The 20,966-nt window shown below is 34.3% G+C and overlaps 1 protein-coding gene across 2 annotated transcripts in view; it reads right to left on the bottom strand.

The window, feature by feature from the left end:
* Positions 1–20,966, bottom strand: part of EIF5B (eukaryotic translation initiation factor 5B) — a 63,624-nt gene that overhangs the window by 15,376 nt on the left and 27,282 nt on the right. Inside the window, exons 9-14 of one of the 2 annotated variants that reach the window (XM_037141107.2) lie at positions 20,441–20,515; positions 14,956–15,239; positions 5,399–5,506; positions 5,106–5,216; positions 2,253–2,320; positions 1,567–1,708 (exon numbers count right to left, since the gene is read on the bottom strand). In XM_037141107.2, coding sequence (XP_036997002.2) covers positions 1,567–1,708; positions 2,253–2,320; positions 5,106–5,216; positions 5,399–5,506; positions 14,956–15,239; positions 20,441–20,515 — 788 coding nt within the window. The remainder of the gene's footprint in view (positions 1–1,566; positions 1,709–2,252; positions 2,321–5,105; positions 5,217–5,398; positions 5,507–14,955; positions 15,240–20,440; positions 20,516–20,966) is intronic. The other variant, XM_037141108.2, reaches the window with a different exon arrangement.

Genomic DNA, 20,966 nt, shown 5'->3' with positions numbered 1-20,966 from the left:
CAAAAAATAAAGATCTAAGTAAGTGAAAAGATATCATACTCATTGATCAGAAGACTCAATCTTGTTAAAATGTCAATTCTCCCAGAATTTACCTACAGATTAAATAAAATCCCAATCAAAATCCCAGAAAACTTTTTGTAGAAACTATGAAGCTGATTGTAGACTTTGGAAATTCAAGGACCCTGAGGTAACCAAAATAATTTGAGAAACAAAAAGTTAAAGAACTTACCACCACCTGCTGTCAAGATATTACCCTGAAAATGCAATAATCGAGGCAGGACAACAGTGGCATAAGCATGGACACATAGGTCAATAAACATACGCATAACTAATTTTCAACAAAGATTCAATGAGGAAGTATAATTTTTCCAACGAAGGGGTTTCAAGTGGATAATCATATGGAAAAAAGTAAACTTTGAACCTTACCTTATACAATGCACCAAAATTAACTAAAAACATCACATATCTAACCTCAGGTATCTAGAAACACTAGAGAAAATTTTCACAAACCTGGGGTGGAAAAAAGACTACTTGTATAGAACACAAGAAACACAAACTATAAGAAAATTTCTCATAAGCCAGAATTTGTCTAAATTAGAAATCTCAATTCTTCAAAACACATCATAAATGAAAAGCCGAATCCTCAACTACAAAAGTTTATCTGTAATATACATAAGACTTATAGAGACAAAATTCAACACCAAAACAACAGTCTGATAAAAAACAAGCAAAGGATTTTAAACATATACTTCACAAAGTTAGAGAGATGTCAAGTTAAGTATATAAAAAGATGTTTGATGCTAATAAGTCAACATGGAAATTAAATTAAACCAAAATAATTTAGTACTATACACTTACTAGAATGGCTACAACTTAGGAAGAGTGTGCAGAAATTGGAACTCTTACACAACTCAGGTTAAAATGTAAAATGGCTGGTACAATCCCTTTGGGAAAATGTGTCATCTTCTCCCAATGATGAATATACACATTCCATATGACCCAGCAATTCTATTCCTAAGTATTTAACTCAAAGTAAATAAAAACAAATGTCTACACAAAGACTTGTGTACACAGCTGCTTCATTAATAATTAAGCTAAAATTAGAATCAATCCAAATATCCTTCAACAGGTAAATAAAGTGTGGTATTATTCAGATCATGAAATATGCTCAGCAATAAAAAGGAACAACCTATGATATATACAACACATGGATAATTCTGTAACAACACGAGTAGTGAAAAATGGCAGACTGATTACACACACTGTACAATTCCTTTAACATGAAATTATAAAACAGGCAAATCTAGTCTATAGTGACAGAAAGATCAGTTCCTGTTTGGGGTTGGAGAAGGTGGCAGACTATAAAAGAATATGAGGGAACATTCTGGGAAGAGATGTTCTACACTCTGAATGGTGGTGCTCAGGCACATGTACAAAGTTGTCAAACTACATTAAACTTAGCGTGAGTATATTCTTATATGAAAATTATTCTGGGATATAGTTTTTTAATCACAAAAAATTAAGAAGCATGTTTTCACAATTTACTTTTTCAGAAGGAGAGCTTACCTTATTGAGTGCAACGACAAAGGGACACTTTTTGGATTTCAGAAGGTTGATAGATTCAATTGTCTGAGGCTCCAAACCGTGCATAATATCAACAACTAAAATGGCAATATCACAAAGAGAGCTTCCTCTGTTTCTCAGATTACTGTTGAAAAGAAGGAAAAGATTCATGAGTAGAAATCTTTAAATTAACTTTAAGTTAAAGAAATTTAAAATTTTAATTTCTTTGTAAAACCTAAACAAAAAAGAAAATGAAGTACATACATTAAATTCAAGCATAATTCATTAGCCATTCACTCGCCAAATACTTATCTGACAGTGAACTAACATCAGCTGGAATGAGTTAGTTCTAGAAGTAACTCCTACATTTCTGCCAATTTCAACCAACTTTTTTGAGCTGAGGAACGTGGCCAAGAGGCAACTGGATAAAATTCCATCTGTAATGGGTTTCACAGGAGACAGACCAGGTATATATACTAAGATCTGTTCTTCTAAGTAGAAAAGACTTATCTCTATTAAAAACAAGTACCCAAATAAAATACTACTAAATCATTAAAGCGGAGAGAAGGACTGCATTCATCACAGATAACCACAAAGATTAAGGACTAATCAGACCTCCATGACTGGACTTTTAGACTCACTGGTTTCAAGCAGTTTGCTTGATGACAAAAGACTCAATTTGCTCTTACCTGAAAGACTCATGCCCAGGAGTATCAATAATCAGCATTCCTGGAATACGTACATTCTCTCTGTCGAACTAGAAAAGGTGAAAAGTGGAGCACTTAAGAGAGCCAAAACAATAAAAGCTTCTTTACAAAACAATTATTCTGCCATGAAAACTCTAAACTATCATCCTTTCCTTTTCTAAATGAACTATTCTGAAAATAGTGAGTCAACCAGCAAAGCACAACAGTTCATATCTTTGTTAATATCAAAAGGAATTTTGCAGAAAAAACTGAAATAAGAAAATAATTCCCTTTGTTAAAGTCATAAAACTATGGTATAGTCTAAATTTGAGCTGAGTATTAGTAATAAATGACAGAGTGGTCAGATGAGAGTGACTATAAAAAGCTGACACGTAAGAAGAGGTTCTCAAAATATGGAAAATGTCTCTGGTCCAATTTTATAAACAATTCTAAACTCTGAAAAATATCCCATGTATGTTTTAAAGAAAATTTACCACATCAATCTAAATAGTAAAGAATAAATTCATATTCTGCTTTATTCAAATCACATTATAAACATCTAATTTTCTGGATAAAAGTACATAAATGAATGAAAACATTACAATAGGCTTGATAGGGACATTGTCCTTGAAGACAATGCTATTCAAGAGTAGCACCAACCAACAGATTTACAGATTTCTCTCTCTCTCTCTCTCTCTCTCTCTCTCTCTCTCTCTCTCTCTCTCACACACACACACACACAATTTTTTCCTTTACTATTTATCTGTATTTTTTGACAATCTTCAAATGATTTTTTTCAAAATCCTTCCTCCCACTCTAGTTAGAAAGTACTCGAATTTGCATCCTGATAATCCTAAATTAATATTCACTAAGTGCCATAATTATTTCCACTTCAGTGTCTGGAATACAAACCCTTATAATAGTCATATAAAGAATACCCATAAGAACTTTGACTTCAATACAGGTTTAATAAAAATCAAGCTCTTTAGCCCTAGCTGGTGTGGCTCAGTGGATTGAGTGCCAGTCTGCAAACAAACCAAAGGGTCTTGGGTTTGCAAGCTAACCCAAGGGTCACCAGTTCGATTTCCAGTCAGGGCACATGCCTGGGTTACAGGCCAGGTCCCCAGTAAGGGGTACATGAGAGGCAACCACACACTGATGTTTCTCTTCCTCTCTTTATCCCTCTGTTCCCCTCTCTCTAAAAATTAAAAAAAGTAAATAAAAATCATGCTCTTTAACTATGTTCTAAAATAACACCAGGTTTCAAGTTCTGGTAACTGGTGGAGTAAGCTATTAATTGTATTTTGACAACTGGTGAAATAAACTCCCCAATGACATAGAAATAACAAATAAAATACAACCATAATAAATTTTAAATTAAAAATTTGAAAAACTGCAATTCAAGAAAACTGTCCTAAAATAAAGATTTTAAACTACATTCTTAAATGGAAGACCACTAAACTGGAAAACTGACCCAGAAAAACCAATATGGACATGAAAAAAGACTGTATTACTTTTAAGAAGATGAAAGCCTGCTTGTGATCAAACCTGAAAGGCAATATTCTATATGAGAAGAAATTGCAGTAATTTAAGATACTTAAGGAAATAAAATATGAACCAAGCATTTTATGTGTAGTCAACTGACTTTCCAGAATGAAGGCCACAAGTTAACTCTTCAATATTCAAAAAACTCAAGGAATATTATTGCCATTATTTCTTCCCTAGGAGTAGACCAGTAAACAAGCTTCATAAAACACAAGTACACAAAACAAAAACTAGAGAGACAGGCTCACAGATCTTTTCTACATACAGAACCAAGATAATAGGAACAAAGGGAGCTATGTGTGACCTGCTGTGACAGTAGAACTGGGGGATTTTTTGCAAGGCCCAGTTCCAGATCCGGGCCACATTCTACATAAGAGAAGCCCAGAACATCCTGTTATACCGAACAGCCTGGATGCGACAAAAGACCAGTAAGACAACCAGAATTCCTGTGTCAAAAAAGACTGAGGAGCCAACCACAGGTCTAAGATAAGACTATCTCAGTTCAATATAACTAAAATAGATTAAAACCCAGTAAATACACTTCAATTCAAGAGTTTATAATACTACAAAACCAAGCCAAATTGGCCACTATCTTAAAATCTAGTAAATAAAGATAAAAGATCAGATGTTTATTCTGCCTTTCCCCAATCACAGCAACAAAACTGCAGATTAAAGATGGATAAGGGGATTTGAATATCAACATTTTGCAACCACTAACATAATAACACAATAAAAGATAGAGATCACGTTATAAGTTGTTCCTGAGTAGAAGAAGGCTTTGATTAGAGAGGGGCAGACTGCTTCTGAGGGAACCGGCAGGGTTCCCTCCCTTAATGTGGATGACACAAAGGGTGCCGGCATTAATCATAATGATTCATAAAGCTTTACATTAATCTTACGTGATTTTCTTTGTGTTGCAGTTAGGATAAATGGAACATCTCTAGAACACAGAAAATTAGATAAAAATACATATAATTAACCTGATAGAAGGAAAAAGGAGTGAAGGAAGGAACTCAATTTTAAAACATGGAGATCTACGGAAAAGTGTTAAAACAAGGAGAAGAATATACTCTAACTTCAGAAGACCGATGACCTCTTGGCGCAAGAGGGAAGAAAATGCACTATGAAGGGTCCTGCAATATCTAATGCTTCACTGCTTAAAGAAAGATCTGAAGCAAAATAGGGCAAAATGGCATATATGTTAATTATGAATGCTGAACATATGTCTGTTACACTATTCTGGTTTTCTTATGTTTAAAATAATGTATATCTTTTTAGGGTATTAAAACACATGAAATACAGTATACTTACATTTTTAATCATCTTAGTCTGTTCATTAATAGCTTCAAGGGGAACATTGGTGGCACCAATTTGCTGTGTGATACCACCTGCTTCACCATCTTGTACATGTGTGTGACGGAGCTGAGATAAGACAGCAGATTGAGATTTGTATTTCAAAATGCAAAAAGAAGCAAAAGTAGTAAGAAAGTAGTAACTTATTTACTGTAAGGAGAATTGCATGTAAGTGCTACAGTTTGTATTAGCCTTTTATAAGGTATCATTTATTTACAAAGTTACATCAATGCATAGCAGTATTTTCTTACCTTATCTAGAATTTTTGTCTTCCCTGTGTCCACATGTCCAAGTACACATATAACAGGAGCTCTTAGCTTTTCTGAATTTACATTTTTACTATGTTCAAGTCGCCGTTTCTAGGAAGGAAAAAATCTCAAATATTATTTCAAACCCAGCATTATTTTTTAAAATTATTTTGCCTTGGCAAGAGAATGCTAGCTATATCATCAAGGTCTTTGTTGATTTCACTATACTTTTACATTGTGCAATGTGAGCTTTACAATTTAATTCCCTGCACAGTACCTTTGAACAAGGAGAAACCTGGTTAGAGTAGCTTTAAAAGTAGCACTGTTAATGTTAGTAAGAATAATGTGAAGCACAGGCTCAAATTTTGGAACACTTTTCATGGCTCATTTAATGGAACAGAATGAATAGAAAAGAAATTAATCTTTCTGTCACATTTACTATACAGTACAACCTCTAACTTATGTAGGGGTTATATAAAAAGAGATATACTCTTGCATTCAAAATATTTCATTAGAACTTCAGAGTTATAAAACATTTTAAAGCAATTTATTTCAAAACTTTGTCTAGTACACAAATACTTATGAAAGTATACTTTCAATTAGGAGAAAGTTTACTTAAGCCTCAGCCTAAGACATCCAATGGCATTTCCTACCTTCCTAACATACCACCAAGCATGAGAAAGTTTGTCCTTGAACCACAATGCGTTCTCTGTAGCATTTACCTAAGCACTTTAACTTTCTGAGAACCAAACAAAAACACATCCCAGCAGTTCTTTCAAATGACAACCTTTCACACACAACCAAGATGGCATTGAAATGAGATAAGACTTTCATCCAAACACTGAAGTAGTATCAATTACAACACTATTATACAACTAAAAACCATTTTTGTAGAAACTATTTTTATTTCTACCACTTGACACTGGATCTTTCTGTAGAACATGGAATAAAAAAAGCTTTAAAATGTTAAAATGAGATGCAAGTATTTACTAGCAAAGAGCAGCATACAAGACCTTCACAGTATGTATGACTGGAATGCAAACATTGTAACCTTAGGATAGCATACAATTGAAAACTGCCTTCTTTCCCATACTTGGTGAAGTGTTAAAATTTTCTGAAAGGCAATATAGTATATATTTTAATTCAAATTCTGTCTCTAAGCAATGTCAGGACAAGGAAAGGAGATAAAGATGCATGTGTACAATAGTATTTGTTCACTGCAGGGTTGTTTATAATAGTGAAAATTAGTAACCACTTATTCTTTGGTAGGGAATTTGAGTGTTCCCCAAACTCCAGGCTGATGATCCCTTTGTGGTTGCATATAATCATGTAGGTAGAGACGCTATCCACAATGGAAGTACTTAAGAAGTCTGGAGTGTATTTCAGAAAATAATATGTAGCAAGCTTTGAGAATCATGAAGTTTGTTATGGACTGAAATCTATCTCTCCCAATTCATACAATGAAACCCCAAACCCCAAATGTGACTGTACTTGGAGAGGGGGCCTCAAAGGACGTAATTAAGGTTAAATGAGGTCGTAAGAGCAGGGCCCTAATCTGATAGGTCTGGTATCCTTACAAGAAAAATAAAAACTGAAGGCCAAGTTGAAGACTCAGTGCGAAAGCAGCCATCTGCAAGCCAGGAAGAGAGCCATCACCAGAAAACAAACCTACTGGCAGTTTAATCTTGAACTTCTGGCCTCAAGAACTGTCGGAAAGTAATTTCTGTTGTTTAAGCCAACCAACCTGCAGTATTTTGTTATGATAGCCCAAGCAAATCAATATAAAGTTAAAATAAAATATTTCTATAAAATAGAATACAGTATGTGGCTATTAAGGTGTTGTTTAGTCAGGACTTCTTGAATGATAAAATAAGGAGCTCAGAAAATCCTCTTCCTAAAAAGAAAAAACTGGACAAAAGTGTCAAATCAACCACTTAAAGCTTCTAGAAATTGGCCAAAGGCAGATAACAAATTGAGAAACATTTAACTCAAGAAAGTCAACTGACTATCAGTAAGAGCAAAGAAGCCTGTGCAGGTTTAGTCTGGAGTTGCACCATCACACTCCTCTCACTCCCAGGGCTTCATGGGATAGAAGCAGTATGAAAAAGGAAGATGGGTAATTCCATGCCTTAGAGCACTGTCAAAAACCACACTGATGTCAATGGCAAACGAAGAAATGAGGCTAAAATCACAACCAGACTAAGGTCTTAACACTAGGGGAACAAGAGATAACCTGGAACATCAATCAGAAATTTAACAAGGTCTTTTGACTAAGACAAACAAAGCAGGCAATACTAAGACCCTACTTATTCTGGTGGTCTAGAAGGTTGTGCTCCCTTTGAAGGTTCAAAGGACCCAGGGAGGTCCTTAGTGAGTTACTTGTTCCCAGCTCAACAACAAGCCTTGTGAATGCACAGTGAAAACCAGAGTGGACTATGAAACTGCCAGATCCACTGGCAAACAGTGGAAGCCTTCCTGCCTCAAGGTTAATAAGCACAAGCAACCAAAAAGTCATGTGGCTGACCACTAAAATAAGCTAACCCACTCACAAGACCTAGGCTTAAAAATAACATGATTTTAAAAATGAACCAAAAACTGAGAAGAAAGCAAAAGACTCCACAGAATTAGTCCCCATGATTCACTAAGGTAATAAACAGAGCTAAAACCACCACATTTCTGGAGAACCAATAGAATATAGATCTGCTGTAACATATTCTCTGAGATGTCCACATATCAAAAAATATTTACAAGACATTAAAAGGAACAGGAAAAAGTGACTATATATAAATATATTAAAAATATATAAAAACAAAGGGGAAAAATGGTCAACAGAATCTGGGTCTCTATTTTGGACTTAGTGGACAAAGACTTCAAAGCAGCTATTAGAAATATGTTAAAATAACTAAAGAGAACCACATTTAAAGAAAAGAAATGACATATCAAAAGACAACAGCAATAAGTAGAAATCAATTATTATAAAAAACACATGAAAACCCAGGAATTTAAAAACTCACTAAAATGGCTCAAGAGTAGATGGAAACTAGTGGAAGCAAAGGAATCAAAGAACTTAAAGACAGATTAATAGAGATTTTGTAATCTGAATAATGGAAAGAAGACAAAATGGAAAAATAAAAACCCTACACCCTCAACAGACCTGTGAATACCAATGTACATATAAAAGGAGTCCCAGAAGAAGAAAAAAATCATTTGAATAAATAATGGCAAAAAACTTCCAAATTTTGATGAAAACATTCATCTATGTACCTAAAAGTTCAATAAACTCTACATGGATAATCACAAGCACAGCCACATTGAGAGACATCATGGTTAAATTGTTAAAAGTCAAGGTCAAAAAGAAAATCTTGACAGCAAGAGAAAAATCACTCAATGTATATAAGGAAACTCAAATAAGAGTAATAGCTTAATTTTCAGCACATGAAATAAAAGCCAGAAGGCAATGGAATGACACAGCAAATGGCTAAATAGGAATTAAAAAAAAAAAAAACACCTGTCAAGCAAGAATTTTGCACTCAGCAATATTTTCCTTAAAAATAAAAGTGAAATAAACAATTCCAAGATTTAAAAAGGCTGAGACTTCACTGGTACAGCAGCATGATGAGAAATAGCATAGGAAGTTCATCAGGCCAACATGAAGTGACATCAGGTTGGTAAGTCAACACCACATAAAGAAATAAGGAGCAATGGCAAAGGTCATGATACAGTAAATACAAAAGACAGTAAACATGTACCTTTTTATTTTCTCTGCTTAACAGATTTAAAAGATAACTTCATGAAATAATTTTAAGGTTGTATGGTTAAGCTTATTATATAAAAAGGTGTAATAAATCTTACAAAGAGCCCAAAAGGCAAGGTGAAGGACCAGAGCTTTACTATAGGGGGAAAAAAAGGCAGAAATAACCCATCTGAAAAAAATAAGGAATACTAGAAATGTTAATATTTAAGTTAATATTAAGCTGCTATAAATATATTTTCTCCTTTCCTCTCTTAATTCATTTAAAAGATGTAAGACCAAATATGACATTAATAACATCCACTGTTTTACTGAGACTAGAACATTTATAAACATATATAACAATAACAGCACAAAAAAAGGTGGAAAGAATGGATGTATATTAGATATCTGCATTTTACTACAATTAAGCTACTAATAATCTAAAGTAGGTAAGATACATATTGTAATGCCTTGAGCAACCACTAAGAAAATAACTTCAAAAAGACAAAAGACATGCAATATGTAGAAAACAAATAGCAAAAAGGGAGAAGAAAATCTAACCACATACATAATATTTTAAATGTGAATCAATTAAATACTCTTAAAGGGAGACTATGTACCTAGGTAAAACAGCTAGATTCACCTACATGCTGCCATGGAGACACTCTAGATTCAAAGACACGAATAGACTGAAAGTGGTTATTACTGAAAAAGACACAACATACATAAGACAGCTGGAGTAGCTATGTTAACTCCAGACCAAAAAAAAATGTTACTAAGGTATACAATTCAACATAGGTTAGGAACTTCAATAACGCACTTTCAGTAATAGAAAAACTACATATAAAATAAGAAAGTATACAGGAAATGTGAACACCACTATCAACAAAATTGACCTAATTAAACACCAGACCCACCAACAGCAGAATGCACATTCTTCCTTAGGGCACAGGAAACATTTTCCAGAAGAGACCATATGCTAAGGGATAAGATACCTTTTATTTTTAAATGACAGAAATTATACAAAGCATGTTCTCTGACCACAACAGTCAGAATTTAGCATTAACAAGAAAAGAAAATTAACAACATCTACAAACACTTGTACATTATGACAACATACTTCTAAATAACACCCAGGTCAAGAGAGAAACAGGAAAGGAAATCAGAAAACATTTGAACTAAATGAAAAACCACATACCAAAATTTACAGGATTTGTAATTTTGAATGCATATGTAGTATTAGAAAAGTCTCAAATCAATTAATTTATCATCCTAAAAAAATTAGCCAAGGAGGAAACTAAAAAAAAAAAAAAAAAAAGAAAGAAGATAATAAAGAACAGAATAAAAAGATCAATTAAAGAGAAAACAGAAAAATGAAACCAAATACTGGGTCTTGAGAAGATCAAAAAGATGGAAAAACTCTAGCTAAAGGAGAAAAAAAAAAGCGAAGATACAAATCACCAAATCAGAATCAAAAGAGGAGACACTACTATTGACTACAGAAACTGACAGGATTGTAGGTGATACTATAATGAACAACTGTATGTTCACAACTGAAGTAAAACATAGTAATTATGAGAAAGACAAAAATGACTGAAAACAAGATAAAAAGGATGAATAAATAATAAGAAATTATATTAGTAATTTTTAAATCTCCCCATAAAAAAAGCTTTATTAGTAACTTCTGCCAAACATTTAAAACAGTAAGTAATATAATCACAAACTCTTACAGAAAACAAAGAGGGAACACTTCCCAACTAATCCTAAGAGGCTAATATTAAACTGACACCAAAGCCACACACATAATATGACAAGAAAGCTACTGGTAAATATCGCTCATGGGTATACATCACAAAATCCTCAACAAGACAGTACAAACCAAATCAAGTAACACATAAAGAGGAATATATACCACAATCAAGTGGGATTTGTTCCGGAAATGCAAGTTTGATTTTACTTTTGAATACCAATTAATATAATACAGCATACATTAATACTGAAAAGGAAAAAGAATGATTTCAATAGACATACAAAAGGCATCCATCATTTATTCATGATAGGAAATCTTAATAAACCAGTAAAAAAAAGAATTTCCTCAAACTGATAAAAGATAGCTATCAAAAACCTACCACAAACACAGTTAATAGTTAAAATCTGAATGAATGCTTTTCTTCTCAAAGACTGGGAACAAGGCAAGTATGTCTGCTCTTATCCACTTCTATTAAACAATGTATTGTTCTAGCCAGGGAAATTAGGCTAAATAAATAAATAAGCAGCACTGAGACTGGAAGGGAAGAATTAAAATTATCCTTTGATAGATAACATGACACTGAATAAAGAAAATTGTAAAGAACTCATGAGAAATTCTTAGAATAAAAATTTCAGTACAGTTGCAGGATATAAGCTTAATCTACAAAAAAAACTATATACTAGCAATGAAAAATATTAAAAATAATGATTCTATTTATAATAGCATCAAAAACAAAATGCTTAGTAAAAATTAAAAAATAAGTTTAACAAAAAATTACAAATCTTGTACTGTGAAAACTATACAACACTGCTAGAAGAAATTTTAAAAGCTCTAAATAAATGAAAAGACAGCCTATTTCCACAGACTGGAAGACTCAATATTATTAAGATGGTAATTCTCCCTGAAATTAACCAATAAATTCAATACAATGTCTATCAAAATATGTCAGCTTTTTACCAGAATTAACAAGCTGATATTCCTATTTATTTGAAAGAGCAAGTGACCTAGAATAGCTAAAGTAATCTTGAAAAAAAAGAACAGCACTGGAAGACTAGCATTTCCCAATTTCAAAATTTACTATAAACCTAAAGTAACCAAGAAAATGTGGTGCTCTCAAAAGAAGAGATAAACAGATGAATGAAATAGAACTAAAGGTCCAAAAATAAACCCTCTCATTTCTAATCAATTCTCTATCAAAGATGCCATAGCAATTCAATGGGGAAAGGAGCCTTTTCCATCAGTGATGCTGGTTACATTCATTAAGAATAAGTTTAGTTCCTTACTTTACATCATACATAAAGATTATCTTAAATCATCGAGCTAAAAATATAAGAAACTAAAAGTATTAATTTTTTAGAAGAAAACAGAGCAAAATATTTATTTGGGTTAGGTAAAGATTTATTCAATACAAAACCAGAAACATGCTTTATTTACAAATTTCAATAAAGTGGATGTTATGAAAATTTTAAAATTGTGCATTTCACAAGTAACCATTAAAAAAGGAAAAGGCTTTGGGCTCGGTGGAGCCTTAGTGCAAACTTTCTATGGTCGTCTGGAATCTGTGCTCATCCAACACCAGATGCCTCCAACATGCTGCCGATACTTGACCCCAATGTGATCAAAGTCATATACCTAAGGTGCATGGGTGGGAAAGTCAGTGACATGTCTGCCCTGGCCCCCCAGATCAGCCCCTTAAGCCTGTCTCCAAAAAAGGTTGGTGATGACATCACCAAAGTGACTGGGGATTGGAAAGGTCTAAGAACTACAGTGAAGCAGAACAGACAGGCTTTCAAAAGAACCACCAAGAGACAGAAAGAAGCAAAAAAAAAAACCCCACCCCATTAAACACAGTGGAAATATCACTTCTAATGAGATCATCAACACTGTCTGAAAGATGTGGCACCAATCTTTAGCTCTAGAGATCTCTCAGGAACTATTAAAGAGAACCTAGGGACTGCTCAATCTGTGGGCTGCAATGTTGATGGCTGCCACTCCCATGACATCAACAGCGATGGAGTGGAATGCCCAGCTAGTTAAGAACTACACAGGAAAATATTTCAACTAAATATTATTTGACAGCCAATGGGAAAAATATGAAAAAAAGAAAATGCTTACAACTCAATAGTAAAAAGTCAAATTACAAAATTTAAAAATGAACAAAAATTTGAATCAATGTTTCACCACTAAAGTTATAGGAATGGCCAAAGCACATAAAGAAATGTTCAACATTATGGAAATGCAATTTAAAACCACCAAGACAAAGTACTTGACATTCATTAAAATGGCTGTAATTTAAAAGACAAACAATAACAAGTATTAGTGAGAAAGTAGAAAAACTAGAACCCTTAACAGGTGGTAAGCTATAACTGTACAGCCACTATGGGAAATACATTGGCAGTTTCTGAAAAAGTTAAACACAATCCACCATACTATTCATCAATTTCACCTCTTAGAAATATATCCAAAAGAAATAAAAACATATTTCCATGCAAAGACTCATATGGAAATGTTTATAACAATACTATTTATAATAGCCAAAAAGTGGAAACAATTCAAATGTCCTTTAACTAATGAATGGTTAATAATAAAATATGGTATATTTGTATAATAAAATACTATTTGGTGATAAAAAGGAACAAAATACTGAAATAACTACCACAAAAAGAGAGTAAGTAAAATAACCCAGGCACAAAAGACCACATTTTATAGGAATGAATTTTTATGGAATTTCCAGAAAAGATAACTCTGTAGAGACAAGTAGATTAGTAATTACCTGGGGCTAGCAATGAGGAATGACCATAAACTAGCACAAGGATTCTTTGGGGTTAATGAAAATATCCCCAAATTAAGGTGTGTTGATGGTTGTACAACTGTAAATTTACAAAATGTCAATGAATTATATATACTTAAAATAGATTGATGGTATATAAAGCATCTCTCAACAAAGCTGCTTGAAAAAGTGTTGAGCTCAGAGGTCCACCGCATATTATTATGGGGAAAAAATGTCTCTCCAAATTCTATTACATACCTTACTTTCAATTAAACATTTTAAAAATTTGACTACACAGCAGTACAAACAAGTCTGAGGAGTGAGATAATGGAGGAACTTTTACTTTCTGCTTTGTACACATTTTGTGTTTGTTTTTAAATCTTCAAACACACAAGAAACTCTAATGCATGGGTATAGAGCAAGGAAGCTGGCGGGGTGGTAGGTGCTATAGGAAGGAGCAGAGTCACAACCAGAGGAAGAGAGGGGAATGCTGCTGGGACCTAGTGAGTGTGTAGGACAGACGCTGTTCAATATCCCAAAATAAAGAGGACAGCCACAGAGCAAAGACATCTCTGGCAATATGCCAGGATTAAGAAATCCCAATTTACAACAGTCCTTCTTACTCCTTTAGAAATTCAGAAAATGTACCCCTGTCCAGACATTGTAGAAGGAAAAGGCAAACACTAATATTCAGGTATTAAAACAAAAAATTAAAAAATTAGAAATCAGTCACGAAAAAATAAAAGCTAAAATAGTTTTTAGGTTTAAAATAGCTTAGCTTCCTCAAGCAAACTAGTTTTTAGTATATTATTTATGCTAAGCTGACATAATTTAAGAAAACTTTCTCTTGACATCTACTGAATTAAACAGGAAAAATATAGCAAGTCTCCTAGGTATGTGCGCTTTTTAATAAATAGAAGCTCATTAACCCACTAGATTTAAACAATTTAAGTGATCAGATGCCATGTAGTGACTAACTTAAATATGCAACACAAACAACTAATGTTTATAAGTAGAGGGCATACCTAGAAACCATCACTCAAAGAGCATGTTAAAATTTTGAGAACACAAGAAAAATGTGATGAATGAAGCAGTCATCGTCTCACTTAGGTTAGGGGAATTAGGTCCTTGGATTACAACAGTGTCAGACCTACTATGTCTCAACCTACAAAAACTGGAAAAGATACTACTCTGAGACTATATTTTTTAAAGTGCTGTTATCATTAAAAGCCTTTGTTGTAGAATACAGTTCTAGCAACCAGAGGACTGTCTAGGAAAGGAGCAGAGAGAAAGGGAAAAAGAAATACCTCAATCCTCCGCTTTGCTTTGTCATAAGTTCGTTCTTCTTTAGTTCGATCATCATCAGAGTCATATTCAGATTCTGAGCTCATTTCTTTACTTGGCTTTTTATCTAATGTTTTCCTCAAATCTTTCTCATCTGACACCTTTTCATCTTCTTCACCTTCACTGCCTTCACTTTCTCCTTCATCTTCCTCCTCTTCTTCACTTTCTTCTTCTTCTTCCTCCTCCTCCTCCTCTTCCTCCTCTTCCTCCGGGTTTTCTTTTACTTCTATATGCACTGTGTTTCCTTCTTTCAGAAAAACAAGAGAATTTAAAATAAATGAAAATTTAAAATGAAGTTTCCATCAAGATAATAGAGACCTTTATTTGTCAAAGACAAATAAAGCAGCAACATTGTATCCTTAATTCCGAATTAAGATTTTCATGTGTCATAAACGCAAAGTGTTTGTCTACATGCTACAAAGACTACTATTTAACAGTGAAAATTTAATGCATAACCCATACATAAGCTAATAAAAAAGAAAAACATTACTAAGCCAGGATCTGAGAGAGGACACAAACCCAGGGTGACAAACGTAATGCTTAGTACTACTTCTCCTCGGGAGTCACTGATTCTGGATGAGGAAGCTAAAAGGCTGAGCAGTGCTTCTACTAGCCCCTCAGCCATTAGGGGGCACTGCGAGTTCAGGCCTACCGAGGATTCAGGGGAGCAAGGTGGAGAGACATTGGATAATGTAAGGGTATTCCCTTACTTTGAGGTGGTACCCTGAAGAACTGCATCCTAGCAGTAAGGATGAACAGGAAGTAAACAGAATCTAGAAATGTTCTGCCATTCTTAGCAGTACACTTCTCGATTCTCTGAATTCTAAATTTTGAATAAGATGATTTTATATTGCTAGTTCACTCCTGGTGGATGTACATAGAAATTCTTTCTGGAAAAAGTAAATACCATCCTTGACCACAAATTATTCCTACAGTTTTACAAGTATAATATCTAGCATAATATATAAAAATAACAAAGCACGCGAGAAAACAATGCACCTGAAGACAGCATTATAGATACCCACAGGGCTTTCACTGAAATTACAAAACCAAAATTTAAAAATGACTACATTTCCAACATCCAAAGAGCAAAAGATGAGATTGAAATTTTAAGAAAGTAAATAACTTCCGCCAAGATGGAGGCATAGGTGGATATGCTGTGCCTTCTCACACAACCAAGTTTAGAGACAACTAAATATTAGCAACAGAAAACACAGCCAGAACACAGAAAATTGAACTTGTCAGAAGTCTGTTAACAACAAATTCTTCAGCCTGACCAGTAAGGGGCAAAACCAGCAGCTGGTGGAGCGGGGTTGCACAGGAAAACTCGGTCAGACGGACTCAGGCGCGCGGAATCCAGGCGCAGGGTTAGACCTAGTGAGCCATCGAGCAAGCGACCAAGCGAGCAACCGAGCAACCGCGGGGAAACAGCGAGGGAGCAGGGCTGCAGGTTGGTCGCGCATTTGTGCGCTGATAGACAAGCAAGGGAGTGGGCGATTGGACCCGGACCCAGCGGGTCCCCACGGCAAGGAGGGCGCCGCCATTTCCCTGCTCTGACCCCACCTCCACATACAGCCTCATAACCCAGCGACCTAAGTGGCCTGGCCCAGGTGAACCACCTAAGCCTCTGCTCCTCACCCAGCTGTGAGAAACAGCAGAGGGTGCCACCATTTCCCCGCTCTGACCACACCCCCACATACAGCATCACAACCCAGCGACCTGGGAGTCCAAGGCTCCGCTCCTCACACTTAAAGGGCGTGAACAGACCAAAAATGGCTCAAGAAGATCTCAAAGCCCCAGAACCTATAAATCTAAGCGATGAAGAAATAGCAAAACTCTCAGACACACAGTTTAAAACACTGGTCATCAGGATCCTCACAGAACTGGTTGATTATAGCCACAAATTAGACAAATATATGAAGGCGAAACTAAATGAAATGAATGGAATTGCACAGGACACCAATAGCAATGAAAAGAGAACTGGGACTCAAATCAATGGAGTGGACCAGAAGAAAGCAAATAATGGCCAAACAGAAAAGAGTCAAGAAGCAAGAATTCAAAGAAATGAGGAGAGTCTTAGGAACCTCCAGGACATCTTTAAACGCTCCAACATCCGAATTATAGGGGTACCAGAAGGGGGAAAGGAACAGCCACCAGTGGAAAACTTATTTGAACAAATTTATTATTGGGGAGAATTTCCCCAATCTGGCAAAGGAAATAGACTTCCAGGAAATCCAGGAAGCTCAGAGAGTACCAAAGAAGCTGGACCCAAGAAAGAACACACCAAGGCACATCATAATTACATTAGCCAAGATTAAAATGAAGGAGAGAATCCTAGAAGCAGCAAGAGATAAGGGGACAGTCACCTACAAAGGAGTCCCCATCAAACTGTCAGCAGATTTCTCAAAAGAGACCTTACAGGCAAGAAGGGGCTGGAAAGAGGTATTCCAAGTCATGAAAGCCAAAGACCTACAACCAAGATTGCTCTATCCAGCAAAACTTTCATTTAGAATGGAAGGACAGATAAAGTGCTTCTCAGATAAGATCAAATTCAAGGAGTTCATCATCACCAAGCCCTTATTACATGAAATGTTAAAGGGACTTATCTAAGAAAAAGAAGTTAAAGAAACATGAACAGTGAAAGGACAACAAACTCACAGTTATTAACAACCACACCTAAAACAAAAGCAAACTAAAAGGACAGCTAGATCAGGAGTGGAAACATAGAAATGAAGATCTCAAGGAGGGTTAGCAACAGGGGAGTGGGAGAAGGAGAAGGGGGGAGAAGGTACAGAAAATAAGTAGCATAGACAGTAGATAGAAAATAGAAGGGGGGGCAAGAATAGCACGGGAAATATAGAATCTAAAGAACTTGAGACACATGAACATAAACTAAAGGGGGGGTAATGGTGGGGACGGGGCGTAGGGTGGAGGGGAATGAATGGGGGGAATAGAACAACTGTAACAGCATAATCAATAAAAAATTTTCAAAAAAAAAAAGAAAGTAAATAAAAACCATTAAATAGTTAAAGGGAAATTCTAAAACTGAAAAATACAGGAAAGAAAAAGTAGCCTAAGGAGAAAATTAATGAACCAGAAGTCATATCAAAAGAAACCATGTAGAATAAACCATGGAGGCTCAATAATGTTGAAAATACAGAAAAGAGGGGAAAAATGCAATGCAATAATATAGTAAGAAGGTCTATCTAGGCATAACAAGAATTCCTGGGGGGAAATAATGGCTCATAACATTGCAAAAATAATAAAAACATAAAACCAAACATTCATAAAGCTCTACAGGTAGATAAATAAAAAGAAATTAACCCTAGCTACATCATAATCAAACTGCTGAAAACCAAAGGCACATAAAAATTTTAGTCTCATACCCAAATTCTCAACAGAAATAATGAAAGCCAAGACTAGATATTATATATATTTTCAGTGTTAAATAAACAAAATTTCAGCAAAGAATTCCTCACTCACTAAATATACCCTTCAAGAATATAGATGAGAAAAAGATATTTTTAGGAAAGCAAAAATGGAATGTCTTACTAACAGACTCATAGTAAAGGAAAAGTCTAAAAGTTCTTTGAGGAGGAAGAAATGACCCCAAATGGAAGGTCAGAGATGCAGGAAGAAATTAAGCACACACACAAAAAAAGCTAAGACTATAGGTAAATTTTTTAAAGACTGTAAAAATAATGATCTATTATGGACAGAAAATTAAAATAAATGAGACAAAGTTTAAACAGATCTCAGTAAATATTATTCACATATTCAATGGTCTTTGCATTGTCTGGGAAGATGGTTACATTGTAAGAATAACAGTTCAAAGATCCATGCTAAAAGTCTCTAAAAAGGTGAAAGTCACCAAAAAGGTGAAAAAGTACATAAATTCCAAGCTCACAGGAGGAAAAAATGTTAATAATAAAAACCAAACAACCCAAAACATAAAGAGGTGAGAAAAAGAAACAAATATAAAGAACTTAGTAAGATGATAAATATAAAACCAATATATTCCATTAAGTACATCAAATGATAAGGGTAATGGGCTGAGTGTACTATGTAAAATATAAAGACCAACAAACTAGATGAAAAATCTCAACTATATGCTATTTAAGGATACAGAAGGAGTAACAAAGATAGAAAAATAGCATGTAAATCAAAGCTGTGTAGCTGTATTAATATCCGATCAAGCAGACTTTAAGGCAAAAGAAATTGCTAGAAATGAATAAAGTATAAAGTAAATATAATATCAATAAATATAATATGAGTCAATTCATTAGAGAAATATAAGGCTCTATTCACTTAATATACAGCACCAAAATATATAAAGCAAAAGTTGACAGGACTCAGAAACACAATCTACAATCATGGTGGGAGTTGCTTTTTTTTTTTAAATTTTATTGATTTGAGAGAGAGAATGGGGAAGGAAGAGAGAGAAACACTAACCTGATATTCACTTATTTATACATTCACTAGTTGATTCTTGTATTTACCATGACTGGGAATCACCCACAACCTTGGCCTATCGGGACAACCTCTAGCCAACTAAGCTACCCAGCCAGGGCATGGTGAGAGATTTACTATACCACTTAAGTAAAAAAAAAAAAAACCCTCAGAACAACATGAAAGACTTAAAACAAAATTATCAGCAAACTTAACCAAACATAGGAAACAAGGTACCCAAGTAGTACAGAATGTAAACCCTTTCCAATCACATATGAAACATTTACAATAATAAACTATTTGCTGGGTTGTAAATTAAATCTCAGCACACTGCAATGGCTAGAACTATGTATGTTAGAAAGTCCACACTTAGTAAATTAAGAAATACACTTTTAAATAAACAGGTGAAATTAGTATATATCAAAATGTAAATTAAAAAAATCAACATATAAGATCGGAACTTGTAGAATTTGAGTAGACACATGCTTAAAAATTTGTAATTTTAAAAATATGTATGTATTGGGAGGAAAAGACTGAAAAACCAAAGAGACAAATATCCCCTAACTCAAAAAATTAGGGGAAAAGCCAGCAAATTAAACTAAAAAAAAGTTGATTTTAGTATAGGACATAATGTAATTACAGACACTTTCTATTCACATTGATTAGAAAGTATACTGTTATTTGTATTGTTTTTTATTAGATTTTAAGTTGAAGGGGCTTTTTATAAACTAGCTTTGATAATATAACCCAATTTATAGTCTGAAAAAATGTACTCTAAATACCAGGCACCCATTTTACAAATAACCTTCTAAAAACATGACTTATTCATGAAATGGGATCCACATGAGGATTTAGGAACCATGACAATGGAGAAAGCAAAACTGTACTCCCCCCAGGAATGCTCATAGGACAGTCATAATTAGGAGACTGATAATCCTTTAAATATGAACACCTCTAACAATCACTGGATTTATCAAGAGGTGCTTATGAGCTATTCACCTTCTTCTCTCTCCTCATCACTGACCATAGCTTCCCAGTCATCCAATCCATCATCCTCAGTATCTTCTTCCTCTTCTGTAAATAAGAGTTTTCATTAAAGACACAGAAAACAGTGGCAAACTACAACACTGACATAAAAAAGAAATATTTTAATCATGTAAAAAATAAAATTTCATTATCTTTGGAACTACTTTTCAATGTAGCAAGCACATTATAATTTACTATCACTAAATGCCTCATAATTTCCTAGTATTCTGAATACAGGTTGAGGCAAAGTAGATTTATAGTTGTATGGAAAATAATGCAATAATTAATAAATAATATGAGAATAAATTTAAAAATTGATGTAAGAGAGAAGCATCAATTTGTTGTTTCATTTAATTTATGCATTTGTTGGTTGACCCTTGTATATGCCTCGACCAGGTATTGAACCCACAACCTTGACGTACTAGAATGATGCTCAAATTAACTGAGCTATCTGGCCTGGACAAGAATAAACTGTTTCACACACTCATGAGTATAAAAT

This window comes from Artibeus jamaicensis, unplaced genomic scaffold (genome assembly GCF_021234435.1).
Source record: "Artibeus jamaicensis isolate MK-2021 breed Jamaican fruit bat unplaced genomic scaffold, CSHL_Jam_final contig_384, whole genome shotgun sequence".
NCBI lineage: Eukaryota > Metazoa > Chordata > Mammalia > Chiroptera > Phyllostomidae > Artibeus > Artibeus jamaicensis.
Note: the sequence above shows the minus strand (reverse complement) of the source record. Positions and strands in the feature narration are given on the sequence as shown.